This window comes from Corvus kubaryi, unplaced genomic scaffold (assembly GCF_017639235.1).
Source record: "Corvus kubaryi isolate FWS band 111438036 unplaced genomic scaffold, C.kubaryi_AGA036_p1.0 126, whole genome shotgun sequence".
Taxonomy (NCBI): domain Eukaryota; kingdom Metazoa; phylum Chordata; class Aves; order Passeriformes; family Corvidae; genus Corvus; species Corvus kubaryi.
The window spans coordinates 1809316-1822537 of NW_024580661.1; the positions used below are offsets into that span (position 1 = coordinate 1809316).

The 13222-nt window shown below is 48.6% G+C and overlaps 1 protein-coding gene across 3 annotated transcripts in view; it reads right to left on the bottom strand.

The window, feature by feature from the left end:
• Window positions 1-13222, bottom strand: part of PRKG1 (protein kinase cGMP-dependent 1) — a 372819-nt gene that overhangs the window by 137735 nt on the left and 221862 nt on the right. For all 3 annotated transcript variants that reach the window (XM_042021848.1, XM_042021837.1, XM_042021855.1), the window contains exon 4: window positions 5561-5666. In XM_042021848.1, the coding sequence (XP_041877782.1) occupies window positions 5561-5666 (106 nt within the window). The remainder of the gene's footprint in view (window positions 1-5560; window positions 5667-13222) is intronic.

Genomic DNA, 13222 nt, shown 5'->3' on the forward strand with positions numbered 1-13222 from the left:
CCTGGCAGCAGAGCCCGACCCCCCCGGCTGCCCCCTCCTGTCAGGGAGTTGAACCCCCCTGACCTGAGACCCCAGGGATGCAGGGTGGGAGTGAAGGCACTGCCTGTGACCTGCCTGGGGTAAATGATTCTGTGCCAAACAGGAGATCCTGCAGGATGTGACAATCCAGCACATCCCATGGAGTCACACTGTGATTGTCCCTCTGTGTGCCAAGGAACAGTTCTGTGCAGAGAGCGAGGGCTTGGATTGGATGTGAGGAAGGAATTGTTGGCTGTGAGGGTGGGCAGGCCCTGGCACAGGGTGCCCAGAGCAGCTGGGGCTGCCCCTGGATCCCTGGCAGTGCCCAAGGCCAGGCTGGACATTGGGGCTTGGAGCAGCCTGGGACAGTGGAAGGTGTCCCTGCCCATGGCAGGGGTGGGATGAGCTGATCTTCAAGGTCCCTTCCAACCCAACCCGTTCTTTAATTCCATGGATCAGCAGCATTAAAACGAGATATTGACTTATTCCAGTGTGTATGAACCAACATTTCAAACCCAGCTGACACCCGAGCTGAAGGAATTAATCCTCCCCTCCCATCATGCTCTGCATCAACAGAGACCCTTCTGCCTTCTTTTCCCTTCTCCTCCCTTTTCCCTGGGGTGCATTGCCTCCAATAAGGATTTTCCTTAGTTTAAAATGTGTGTGGTCAAGATTAAACCTCTATCACCGGGCAGGATGTGCCCCAGCCCCTTCCCATCCGTTCCCAGCCTTCACAAGGGGTTACAGAGACTGAACTGGGGCTGCTGACACAGTTCATTGCAAAAAGCATGTCAAGCAAAACCTGACCCTGGCCTCCTCCTCAAGACAAGACGGACAGTTTTCCCTGTCAAAGGGCAGAAGGAATGGACAGTTGGATCCCGTGGAGCATCCCTTCAGTTCTGCTCCAGCGCCTGCCCGTGCACCGTGGGCAGCAAATCCCGCTGCTCCCGCTCAGCCGCTTCCCTGGCCATGCCCTCAAGTGTCCCCAGCACAGCCTGAATTGCAAATCATGTGGTCAAAAAACCAAACACACCAGGCAGACAAGAGGTGGGGCCATTCCCAGAGTGTTTTCTCCATGCAGGGGACTGAAATCCCACAAAAACCTGGATGGCAGGCTGGGTTCACTCTTGATGGATGAGCCCGGGAGGTGCAGGGACGTCCAGAGAGCTCCTGTGGGCACCGTGGGGATCCCCACCCTCTGCAGCTTCTCACATCAAGGCCCCTGGGAACCCTTTCCACGCCTGCCCATGGAATTTTTTCATTCCTAGGATTCAAGGCTGTGTGTGTAAGTGGGAACTTCCCCCCAGAATCCACTCCTAAAGCTCGATCCTGCCTCCAAGGTGACTCCAAACATCCCTCGCCAGCTCTCCTGACTCCTTCCAGGGCCTCGGAGGAACTGCAGTTTGCACCATGGCCTCTTTTCATTAAAAGAAGCTTTTTACGTCGAGGAAGCCATTTTTGGGGAGGAAAAAACACAGTGTTTACTCTTTCAAGGTGTTCAGGTCTTAAAACTCTTATGATTTCGCAGGAAATTCTTGCCACAGCACAAGGCTTTTCCCCATCTTTTATTCCCTGACAAATTCATTTAATAAATAGTTGTTTCCTTAACTGAAATATTCTGATTTTAATTAAATGGAATGGTTTTTTAGGACTGGCTTGAGAAAGAAATCATTGTGAGGCTGGAACATTGAACATTGCAGTGAGAGGTGCAATGTTAGCACAGCTGTGACCTCACCGCCCTCGTGTAAGGACAAATATATCGTTACACACCAAAAAGCACAATTTGGGCTAAAAACTTCAGATGAATTCCACCAAAACCCCCTGTACCATCAGGAGTTACTAAACCTACACCACAAAATCACATTTCCCTTTTCACTGCTGGCTGCTCTGGGAACTACCTTGGTCTGACATCGGTTTAGTCACACAATGAGCTACCAAAAATCTGTGTGTCCAAGGGAATCACTGCTGGGATTTGCCTTGCAGGTGCACACAGGGATCAAAACCAGACAGCTTTTCCAGCCCCTCCTCGGAGCAGGTGCTGCCAGGGAATTCGGGCGGCTCTTGATCCTGTCAGGGATCAGCTGCTGGTTTGGGAAGGGAGACACAGACTGGTTCCTCAGGAAAACGAGGAAAAAGAGGAAATTCACTTGCTGCTTGCTCCAGAAGAGTTCTTTTATCTCAGCCAAAGGAGTTGTCCCAACTTTTCTTAGTCTGCTACTCCTTGGAGCAAGGCGGGATACAGCATTCCAGCCCAGGACACGTTGGGAAGGCACTCCCGGATTTCTTAGCCAGGAAATGGATTTGTCCTGGGTTTATGGTTTTCTCCTGGCCTTCAGAAGAAAGGATTGGAGAGCCAAGGGTGGCCCTAGGGAGCAGCAGCTGCCCTGTGCCAGCAGGATGGTCCTGCTGGGGGAAACCCCAGCAAACCCACAACGCTGCTGGGGTGACATTCCCAGGGAGCCCTGGAAATCCAGCTGGATTTTCAGCAGGATAAAAGAGAATAAATAAAAATAATAAATGAACAGCCTCGTTTCACCCCCAAAAGCTTAATTTCTTCTGTGCTTTGCTCACACATGAAAATCTGCTGTTGGAGACGGTGATAATTATGTTATTGGGATAATGGCAAAATTAGGGAATTTTTAGACCAATATCAGCAGGAAAAAATCCTGTCCAACCCCACTGACTTTTCTGTGGGCAGCCACCATTCAAAGATTTCTTTTTATTCCATTTATTTCTTAACAAGAGCATTTGCATTCAGGCATTAATGCAGGAAAGGAAAAAAAAAAAAAACCAAACCCCCAAAAAGCAAAGAACAAAGACAACAATTGACAAGCTCCTTCTCTTCAGGATTTATCCTGTTTTTCCTTAGAAACATTTTGAAGGAAAGCATCTTTAGAAATGAGCTCTTAGTGTAGCAAATGGGATTTTAAAATGAGCATTTAATGTAGCAAATGGGATCTGAAAATGAGCATTTAATGTTCCATATGGGATTTTAGCTGAGTTTGAGACAGCTAAAGATGCCCAGAGCCCAAGTGGAAGACCCAGTGGGAAGCAACATTTTTTAAGGACCTTCCTACAGGTGCTCCAAGTGGAAGAAATTCTTTTCCTAAATTCAAACGGTAAGATTTTAAAAAATAAATATTTATTTGCTTGCCTTAGGCCTTTCCAATGAGTCCCAGGTTGTGTTCAAGCAGCTCAGCCACTGTGAGGGAATACTCCTTGGTTTCCTCCTCACATTGTTTGCTTTAAAATTAAAGCTGGGCAGGCTCTGCAGGACCTGAATCCAAATTAATCTCGACAATCTTCTGGAAAATCTCTATTAAAGCTCGGAGCTTAAAAGCTGAATGTGAGCACGGGGCCTGCTCTGGCAGCTCCCACCCCGGAGCTGATCCCACACTCACTCCTGGCGTTGTGGAAAGGCTTGTTAATGCTGGAACTGATGGGGTCTAAACCCCTAAAATAAAGCAGCAGGCTCTGTTTGCTCTCCTTTGTTGGTAATCATCAATGGAGACACCTGGAAAAAGCTCGGCTTTGCTGGCCACACTTTCCCAGCCGTGGGACATGTCCATGGAGCTCCCGGCCCTCTCCAGGGAAAGCCTCACCTCAGCAGAGGCTGGGAAGCCTGGCCAAGCACCTGAGCTTCGTTATTTCATGGGGACTATTGCCACTCCTGACTGAAAGGAGCCCAGCGGAATTCCAGCCCACAGGGACAGGCCGGGAGCTGGGATCTCCACCCGGCCGAGGACTGGTGGGGTGAGCTGGGCAGGACTCTGCTCCCAGCTCAAATCCCAGCTTGGATTAATTCCCTGGCCCTGGCTCTGGCTGAGCTGCGCTACAGCCACCCTCATCCCAGGGCATCAATCCCATGGGATCACCTTCCTGCTTCCACTTCCCTGGAGATCAGGCTGCGCTCACCCCCTGCTCCCAGGGAACGAGGGCAAGAGGAACAGGCTCAGGCTGTGCCAGGGGAGGTTCACATGGGCTGTTGGGAACAATTCTTCCAGGAAAGGCTGGCCAGGTGTTGGGAGGGGCTGTCCAGGGGCGTGGTGGAGTCCCCGGTGGGGACTTAAAAATTTAAATTTAATTTATTAAATTCAAAGCCGTGTGGGTGTGGCACTTGGGGACATGGTCAGTGGTGGCCTCAGCAGTGCTGGGGAATGGTTGGGCTCGATGATCTCCAACCCAAAAGCTCCTGTGAATCATGTCTCCGTTATTTTTACATATATATATTTACATTATATATGGTATATAACACACATTTTAAATACCATCTATTTGTATAAACTAATATTTTGTTACTAATGGCATCACTAACATTTAGTATTAATAATTTTGTTGTTCCTTTTCCCTCGGTCCCTTTTTTCTCCAATACTAGTTGGGCCAAGCCTGGTATAGGAACGTCTTCATAATGTCTGAGAGGCACTGGGATGGCTGAAAGCACCACAGGGACCTGGGCCTTCCCTGTCCCTACAATTTGGGGATATTTCCTTCCCTTTGGGATCATTTTGGTGACATGAAACACCACCAGTTCCTCACTGCTGTGGCGCCGGATTGTATGGAATCATTTTCATGGGATGGTTTGGGTGGGAAGGGACCCCAAAGCCCATCCAGTGCCACCCCTGCCCTGGCAGGGACACCTCCCACTGTCCCAGGCTGCTCCAAGCCCCAATGTCCAGCCTGACCTTGGGCACTGCCAGGGATCCAGGGGCAGCCCCAGCTGCTCTGGGCACCCTGTGCCAGGGCCTGCCCACCCTCCCAGGGAACAATTCCTTCCCAATATCCCATCCAGCCCTGCCCTCTGGCACTGGGAAGCCATTCCCTGTGTCCTGGCCCTCCATGCCTTGTCCCCAGTCCCTCTCCAGCTCTCCTGGAGCCCCTTTAGGCCCTGCAAGGGGCTCTGAGCTCTCCCTGGAGCCTTCTCCCCTCCAGGTGAACACCCCCAGCTCTCTCAATAATAGGGATTATTCATTATTGAACCTCTCCAAAGCTTAAATCGCTGAAGGAACTGAAGGAACCTTTGGGAAAATCAAGTTTAATGAGCAAAAGATTTGTTTTTCTGTCTTTATGTTTATGTTGCTCATCCAACTTCCATTTTACAGCAACCTGAACCTTTTCTTCTCTAGAAACTCCCATGTCGCTTTAGAAGCACAAGAACACACTCTGAATGGATCTGAACAAGTTTAAACCCCAGGTTTTTCCCTTGAAAGGGTGTGTTTCTGCAAAAACGTGTCTTTTCTGCCCCTCTGAATGATTCACATGAAAGCTTGTCTCTCACCCCCTGGCTCTGGGACTCTTTGCCAATGAATAACTCCCAACAGGAATGAAACTCCCCCACAGCAAAGCTCCCCCTCCTCTCAGGAGTAAGGGCAAACAGCAAAGAAAAATCATCAGAATAACAGTAATAATAATAATAATAATAATTAAAACCAGAAGAGACGAGAAGAAAACAAATCAAATACTGCACTCACAAAAAAAATAAAAAAAAAGGCAAGAGAGGACGGCAGTTTCATGGGATTTTTGGATAAATAAACAAGTGCCATACCTTTTTAAAAATTCCATATACTCAGTATGCTTGATGAGGCCAGTCCTCATCATTATTGTTTGAAAACATTGCCGATCAATAGCCCAAAGTTTCACATTTACGAGAGCTGGAAAAAAAACAAGACAAGGGGAAAACGAGATTAGCAAAAACTGTCCAAATTCCTGTTGTGAACTGCGGAGGGAAACGATGGCATTGGTGAAAAGTGCGGGAACGGGGAGCGCTGCCAACCGGGGAAGGCAGCCGCTGGACAAGGGAGCAAGCATGCACGGAAAGGAACAGCGGGGGAATCCTGGCTTGGGAGCTGGGTGCTGGGGGAAACACGGCCTGGAAGCAGCTGAGACAGGAGGAGAAATCAAGGAAGGCTGGAGGCGAGCAAGGATTCGGGGTCAGTTCGCTGCAACCTGCGCGATTTCGGGACATTTTTAGTGTGTTACCCAGCAAAATCCATTGAGGTTTCACCCTGCTCCCAAATCAGACAACAATTCCTCCTTGAGCTCAAGGAAATTTCCAGCCCCAAGCCCTGTTACACCCTGATAATGAAACAGCTCCCAGCTGGGGAGGTTTTGAGTCACTCTTTTCCAGCTTTAGTTTTCAGGTCCCTGCTGAATTCCAAGACTTCTGAGTTACACACCGAACATCACATCCCATTCTTCAGAGGCAAAGCTGCATTGCAAAAAAATTTGGGGAAAGCAGCGCATAACGGAGAGAAAAGAACCCCGAAAGGTCCAGTTTTCATCTCAGCTGTGCCTTAGACATTTGCATTACCCATAAATGCTTGAGTATGTACCGTTTATAACAGGGCTTCTCCTTAGAGAAACAGTTTGATTAAAGCTATTCCCAAGACCTCTACACTTGTATTAATTGCTTTTTTTGTCAGAGAGTAAATGCAATAAATTCCATCCCCACGCCCCCATTTGACTGCAGGAAACAGCACAGAGCAAAGAGACTTTCAGCAAAATATTTACAAATATTCTCACTGATAAGATCCACGAAATGAATGTGCTTTGATTTGCTGGTCCTTCAGCTCCCAAACCTCCTCCTTAATGAGTTTTTATCCCTAACTGCATTTGCAGGATGGAAAACCTTCCAAGTGCAAACTCAAAGATTTCCTCTTGAATTGCACGGCAGAAGAGCCTTTTAAAGCCTCTTCTTGTTTTCAACTCAGAAACTTATCTTTTGGAGAAGCATTTTTAGTTTTATAATCAAGGCTGCACCTCCAGGCATGGGCACTCCAAAGCTCCCTGGGCAGCCCCTGCCAAGGCCTGAGCACCCTTTCCATGGGGAAATTCCTGCTGCTGTCCAAGCTGAGCCTCCCCTGGCCCAGCCTGAGGCCGTTTCCCCTTGTCCTGTCCCTGTTCCCTGGCAGCAGAGCCCGACCCCCCCGGCTGCCCCCTCCTGTCAGGGAGCTGTGGAGAAGTGGAACTCTCTCGTTTTACACATAACACCCTGTTATATCCTATATATCTAATACATCCATCCCTACACCCCCTAATCATACCCGCCAGCCCCTCCTCTAAGGTTCAGGCAGCTCAGGCACTGAGTGAAGAGCAGACAGTGCACTTCTGGATTAATTAAACCACTAATCACACCTTACGTTCCCATTTACCCTGCCTCACTGCTAAACAGATGCTTTACTGAAGGCTAATCAGGGCAGAGATTTAAATGTCAGTAGGACCCTTCTAATCAGCACGAGCATCATCTCCTGTGGTGCTGAAACCCCCCTGTCAGCGGGGGAATTCTGTGGGATTTGATGCCATTAAAGGCCTCAAAGTTATATATTTAGGAGTGCCCTGAGATGAAAAATATCCATGGGATGTGTCCCACAAATCAACACTGGGACATCCACTGGGAATTAAGAGTTAGAACAGGCACAGAGACTTCCTGGTCCATCCCTTTCCACAGAGCCTGTGTTGGAGGCTGGAGGTTAAATATAAAATACCCCATTCCCTGAGTGCAGGAGGCACAACAGAAAGGAACACGAGGAATAAAGTTATGGCAGCAGATGTGTCTGCAACAGGAGTTTCCTTACTCAGTAATCTAAAACATCACCCTGCAAGCAGAGCAGCGATGCTACAATTCAAGTTTATTGCCTCTTTTAAACCTTTCCCCAGCAAAATGCCACAGCTGGGGCTCCCTTTGATCTTTGGGACAGCACAGAACAAAATCGCCGCTCGTCCAAAAGCCACCAGGAGTTGGGGAGTTTGGATGGGGATGCCCAAACCTGGGATTTCTGTGTGGCTGCAGTTGTAGGAGCTCTCCAGGTGAGGATTTTGGGCACTGCCAGATATTTGAATTGCACACTAAAACAACAGATTGATGGGAATGATGATTTATGAGAGATTTCTGCTGTGGTTTGAGGGCTGAAGACAAAGCAAGTGCTTCTGGGGAAACAGGGAAGAGCTGAGGCAGAAGAATCAGCATTTCCTGGGTCAGAACTGGATGGGGGTGGACATGTTATCCTTAAAGTTTAAATTTGAAATGCTTGCCATGGTTGAGCCCTAATTTCTGATTCAAGCTGCCTGAAATTATCCAAATCAACGATTTCAGTCAATGAGTCAAACCCCTCTCTCCACCAACATCCCTGATTAAAGCAAATCAAAAAACTCAATAAACAATTTTGAACTCGTTTTCCAAAAAGCACTTTTCCCAAACTTTTCTTCCTGTTGATTTACCTGGGAACCCATGAAAATAGATCCCAATTTAAAGGGGTGAACAGAGGGCTGCAGAGTCCAGCCCAAAGCCTGGGATATGTCTGTGGTTTATCCATGTCCAGAGCCTTCTCTTCTCCAGGCTGAACAGCCCTAAATCTTTAAATAACAGGGATTTAACCTCTCTAGGCTTTAATTCTCTTTGTTTTCAATACCTCCAAGCCTGGTGAAGGAGCAAGTTTGGGTTGTTTTGCTCCTTTTTCTCTTGTGGACATCATCAGCTCCTTTTTCCCTTCCTTGCGTGCAAAGGCAGCGAAACAAGGGGGGAAATGCAAAGCCTTTCATTTAATAGCTACAGAAGAGCAACAAAAATGCTGTTTATGTTATTTAATAGGACCTATTTCATGTTAGATAGGTGGGGAAGTCCTGAATATTCAAAAATCCTAGGAATCGGAGCAGCCAGCAGGGGCATTATTTCCGAAACGCAGTGCAATATTCACAGGGCCCCGCAGTCTCTGAGCATCTTCCTGAGCTTTTATGTGCTCACTGAAGCCTTCCCAAGTTTTCTCAAGGATCACCAGGTGAATCACCCTCAGCCCAAGTGCTGCTGGCAGCGTTCTCAGACCTGAAAATTATGATTCCCTTGCACCCCAAGCTGGAATTCGTCAGCTCCCTTTGGCTTTGGGGCTATTTTATCCCAATAACTGTTTGTTTCTCTGCCCTCAGGCGAAGAAACAGCCGCAGCTTTGTGTCCTCGGGGCTTTTTGGGCAGACAAAACATCAAATTTCCAGTCCTGTTTAACCATCCTCCCGCCTGAGTTGGGTTTTTGTTGTGGAAATATTGTGGGAATTCCCACGGGGGAAAACACAGCCATTTCCAGCTATTTCTGCTCCCTGCTGTTTAAGGTATGAAATGATGATGATGAAAAGCACATTTAACCAAACAGGAGGAGCACATGGAATTGTTTTATCCCGCCATACACACCGGGAATCATGAGGGAGGCTCCAGCAGACTCCAGGACACAGCGTGGAGTGATGGAGAGGATGCATCCAGTGGCTGGAGCAGGAATAAATTCCTTTATTCCCAGATGTTTCCGTCCCAGGTTTCTAACAGCAGCACTGGGACAAGGATGATCCATCCTGATATCCCATTTTCCAGCAGGTCCTTTCCCATTATTCCCCAGGGAGGCTTTATCAGTAAGGAAGGAGTAACTTTAGTTTTCCCCGAGGATAAATGCAGAGCCAGAGAAAACCTCCCAGTGCCAGAGGGCAGGGATGGATGGGAGATTGGGAAGGAATTGTTCTCTGGGAGGGTGGGCAGGCCCTGGCACAGGGTGCCCAGAGCAGCTGGGGCTGCCCCTGGATCCCTGGCAGCATCCAAGGCCCCTGGATCCCTGGAATGTTTGGGCTGCCTGTTCAATCGCTGGTCTCAGAGGTGACAAATAATAAATCCAGGTTTTGTGAGGAGGAAAGGAAGCAGGAAGGACATGGGACCTCCAGGGAGCTCTGCTTTCACTCCAACCAACTCCAGAAACCCCAAGATTCCACGGAAGTGTGTAAGGTTTGCTTAGGAACAACACGTGCCTGGGTAAGGTCGGATATGACCAAGGAAAGAAGCGGAAGGAAATTGTTATTACCAAACTCTGCTCCTGGAGTATTTAAATCTAAATCTAAACCTAAATCTATAAAAAAGGCCCCTGAAGCTATTAAATTGAACAGTGTTAAACAGATCTGACAACATCTATCAGCCAGTGCTAAGCACAATCAGCTGGAGCACGTACTGTGTAGGATCCTGTGTTGGAGTAATCCAACCTCCTGTCCCAACATTTCACAGAAAACTCCTGAGGAATTATTCAGGAGTAACCTCAGTGGGGTGCTCTGATCAGCTGAAGGCCCCTGATGTTCCACTGGCATTTGTTTTTCTCTCGCATCATTCCCAATCTCTGCTGTCTCCCCCAAATCTCCCCATCCTCTTCCGCAGCCTGGTAACTCCTCAGCCTTAATAAGAAGTGGTGGCAGGGATTACTTAAGAGAATGTGCAATTACACCAGGTATTTTCCTAGGAATTTCAAACCACTTGTACTACAAGCGCTGCTAATTGCCTGTCCTGATTTGCTCTTCTCCGACTGTTATTTTCCATAACCTTTCCATGTCACCTCGTTCCTCCCGGCTGTACCAACAGAGCTCTTCTCACAGTCCTACAACACAGAGGCTTTTCCAGGTTTTTAATTAACCCTTGTACGAGCACGAGCTCCCAGACTACTTCAGAAATCTTCTTTGCTTCAGTCCTGAACACTGAAAGCTGAAATAATTCAGGAAGAACAAGCTGGAAGCCGCAAAGAAATACTCCCAAATCCTATCTGGTGTGTGAGGGGGGATGGATGGAAAGCCAGAAAGGCTCTCAGGCAGGTCAGAATCTCAAATTAAAGAACTCAGTTCACTGGATGCAAGATGGGGTGAGGGAAAATGTCTCCAGTTATTCGGGGAAAGAAAAGGGGAAAACAACCCGAATCTCTCCTGGCAGGTGGAGATTCAGCCTGGGATAAATCGGCTCACTGGCATGCCAGAGTCATGGAAGCAGTACCAGGAAAGAGGAATGAGGAAAGGAATCAATTCCCATTTCAAAGAGACCACAAATCAGTCCAAGCTCGTTGCCTAAAGGAGCCCCGATTCCAAGGAAAATTAATATTCCCAATTAAAGGAGGGATCTTAACACAGCCCTGGGTTGGAAGGGTGGGTGTTGATAAATGGAGAAGTTGATGTGGGAGGCCGTTGAACAGGGAACAGGAAAAACAGCACTAAAAAGGCAACTGAAAAATAGCTCAGAGAGAATCCCAGCGTGGAAACCAGAGTCCTGGAATGCAGGTGGGGTTCTGGGATCTGGGAAGGCAGGAATTGCTCTGCCCCTTGCACAGAAGGAAAGGCAGGAAGAATTACAGGGGACTTTGTGGTAGTGAGGGAAAAACAAGGTCCTGAAAGCAATCAGAAATTCCAGGTGGCAGAACCTGAGGGGCCAGAATCTGAGCAGGAACAGTGGCCAGAGCCTCATGGAAGGTTCTGGGAAGATGATACATATTTCTGCAAGTTGCTTGTTTCCTTGTGAATCAAAGAATCATGGAATGGTTTGGGTGGGAAGGGACCTCAAAGCCCATCCAGTCCCACACAGGGACACCTTCCACTGTCCCAGGCTGCTCCAAGCCCCAATGTCCAGCCTGGCCTTGGGCACTGCCAGGGATCCAGGGGCAGCCCCAGCTGCTCTGGGCACCCTGTGCCAGGGCCTGCCCACCCTCCCAGGGAACAATTCCCTCCCAATCTCCCATCCAGCCCTGCCCTCTGGCACTGGGAAGCCATTCCCTGTGTCCTGTCCCTCCATCCCGTATCCCCAGTCCCTCTGCAGCTCTCCTGGAGCCCCTTTAGGCCCTGCAAGGGGCTCTGAGCTCTCCCTGGAGCCTTCTCCTCTCCAGGGGAGCACCCCCAGCTCTCCCAGCCTGGCTCCAGAGCAGAGGAGCTCCAGCCCTGGAGCATCTCCGTGGCCTCCTCTGGATTCATTCCAACACCTCCACGTCCTCCTTGCTCTGAGGACCCCGGAGCAGGGCTGCCCCAAGTGGTGAGACCCTTTCCTCTGTCCTTACCCCAGGGTCTCCCACAGAGCTCCACAACAGATCCTGAAACCAAAGGATCTAAAATATCCAGGGCACCCTCACCCACTGATTTTTCCCTAAGGGACAACATCACCCAGCTCCAGGAAACCTGTTCCCAGCTCTGAGTTATCCAGAAGGGGGTTGGAAGGAAAACACTTTTTTAAAGAGCTGCTCACATGCAGCAAAACTACTGATAATTTCTCCAAAGTAACAAGCCAGTGTTTGAATGCCTTTCCCCCCTTCATCTCCTGGTGCTCCTGGACTATTTAGCTATAGAAGTGGCTCCAGTGGATAAAGCTCAGTGGAGCACGGAGAGCAGCAGGAAGCCAGGTGGAAATCCATTTTCCCAGCCAGACACTCTCATTTATAATTCTGCACCGCTGGATGCTCTAATTCATGAGTAACAACCATGAGAATGAGGAAAGTGCCATAAATGCCCACACTGGGTGCAAATAATTGACCTGGGACACCTCTCCAGCATGGTGGGGTTTAGTTATTGAAAAGTTTAATTAAAATGGCACTTGGAATAGAGGAGGAGAGGGAGAAGGAGAAGGAGGAGCAGAAAGAGCAGAAGTAGGAGAAGCAGAATCAGCATCAGAAAAAGCAACAGAAGCAGCAGAAGCAGAAGAAAAAAGCAGAAGAGAAGATGCAGAAGAAGAAGCAGAAGCAGCAGAAGAGGAAGCAGAAGAAGCAGAGGCAGCAGAAGCAGAGGCAGAAAAAACAGAAGCAGCAGAAAAAGCTGCTGAAGCAGAACAGAAGCGATAGGAAAAGCAAAAAGAGAAGGAGAAGAAGCAGAAGAAGCAGCAGAAGGAAAAGAGGCAGAAACAGAAGAAGAAAGAGCAGAAAAAGCAGAAGTAGGAAAAGTAGAAGCAACAGCAGCAGAAAAAGCAGAAGAAAAAGAACAGAGGATGCAGGAGAAGAAGAGGAAGCAGCAGCAGCAGGAGAGGAAGCAGGAGAAGAAGAAGAAAGCAGAAAAAGCGGGAGAAGCAGAAGGAGAAGCAGAAGGAAAAGCAGCAGCAGAAGAAGTAGTAGAAGAATAAGCAGAAGCAGGAAAAGTAGCAGAAGCAGAAAAAGCAGAAGAAGCAGAAGAAGAAGCAGAAAAAGTAGCAGAAGCAGGAGAAGAAGGAGAAGCAGGAGAAGAAGCAGAAGAAGCAGAAAAGTAGCAGAAGCAGAAGCAGCAGCAGGAGAAGAAGCAGAAGCAGAAGCAGCAGCAGGAGGAGAAGAAGCAGAAGAAGAAGCAGAAGAAGAAGCAGAAGAAAAAGCAGAAAAAGTAGCAGAAACAAAAGCAGCAGCAGGAGAAGAAGCAGCAGCAGCAGCAGGAGAAGAAGCAGAAGCAGCAGAAGAAGCAGCAGCAGCAGCAGGAGAAGAAGCAG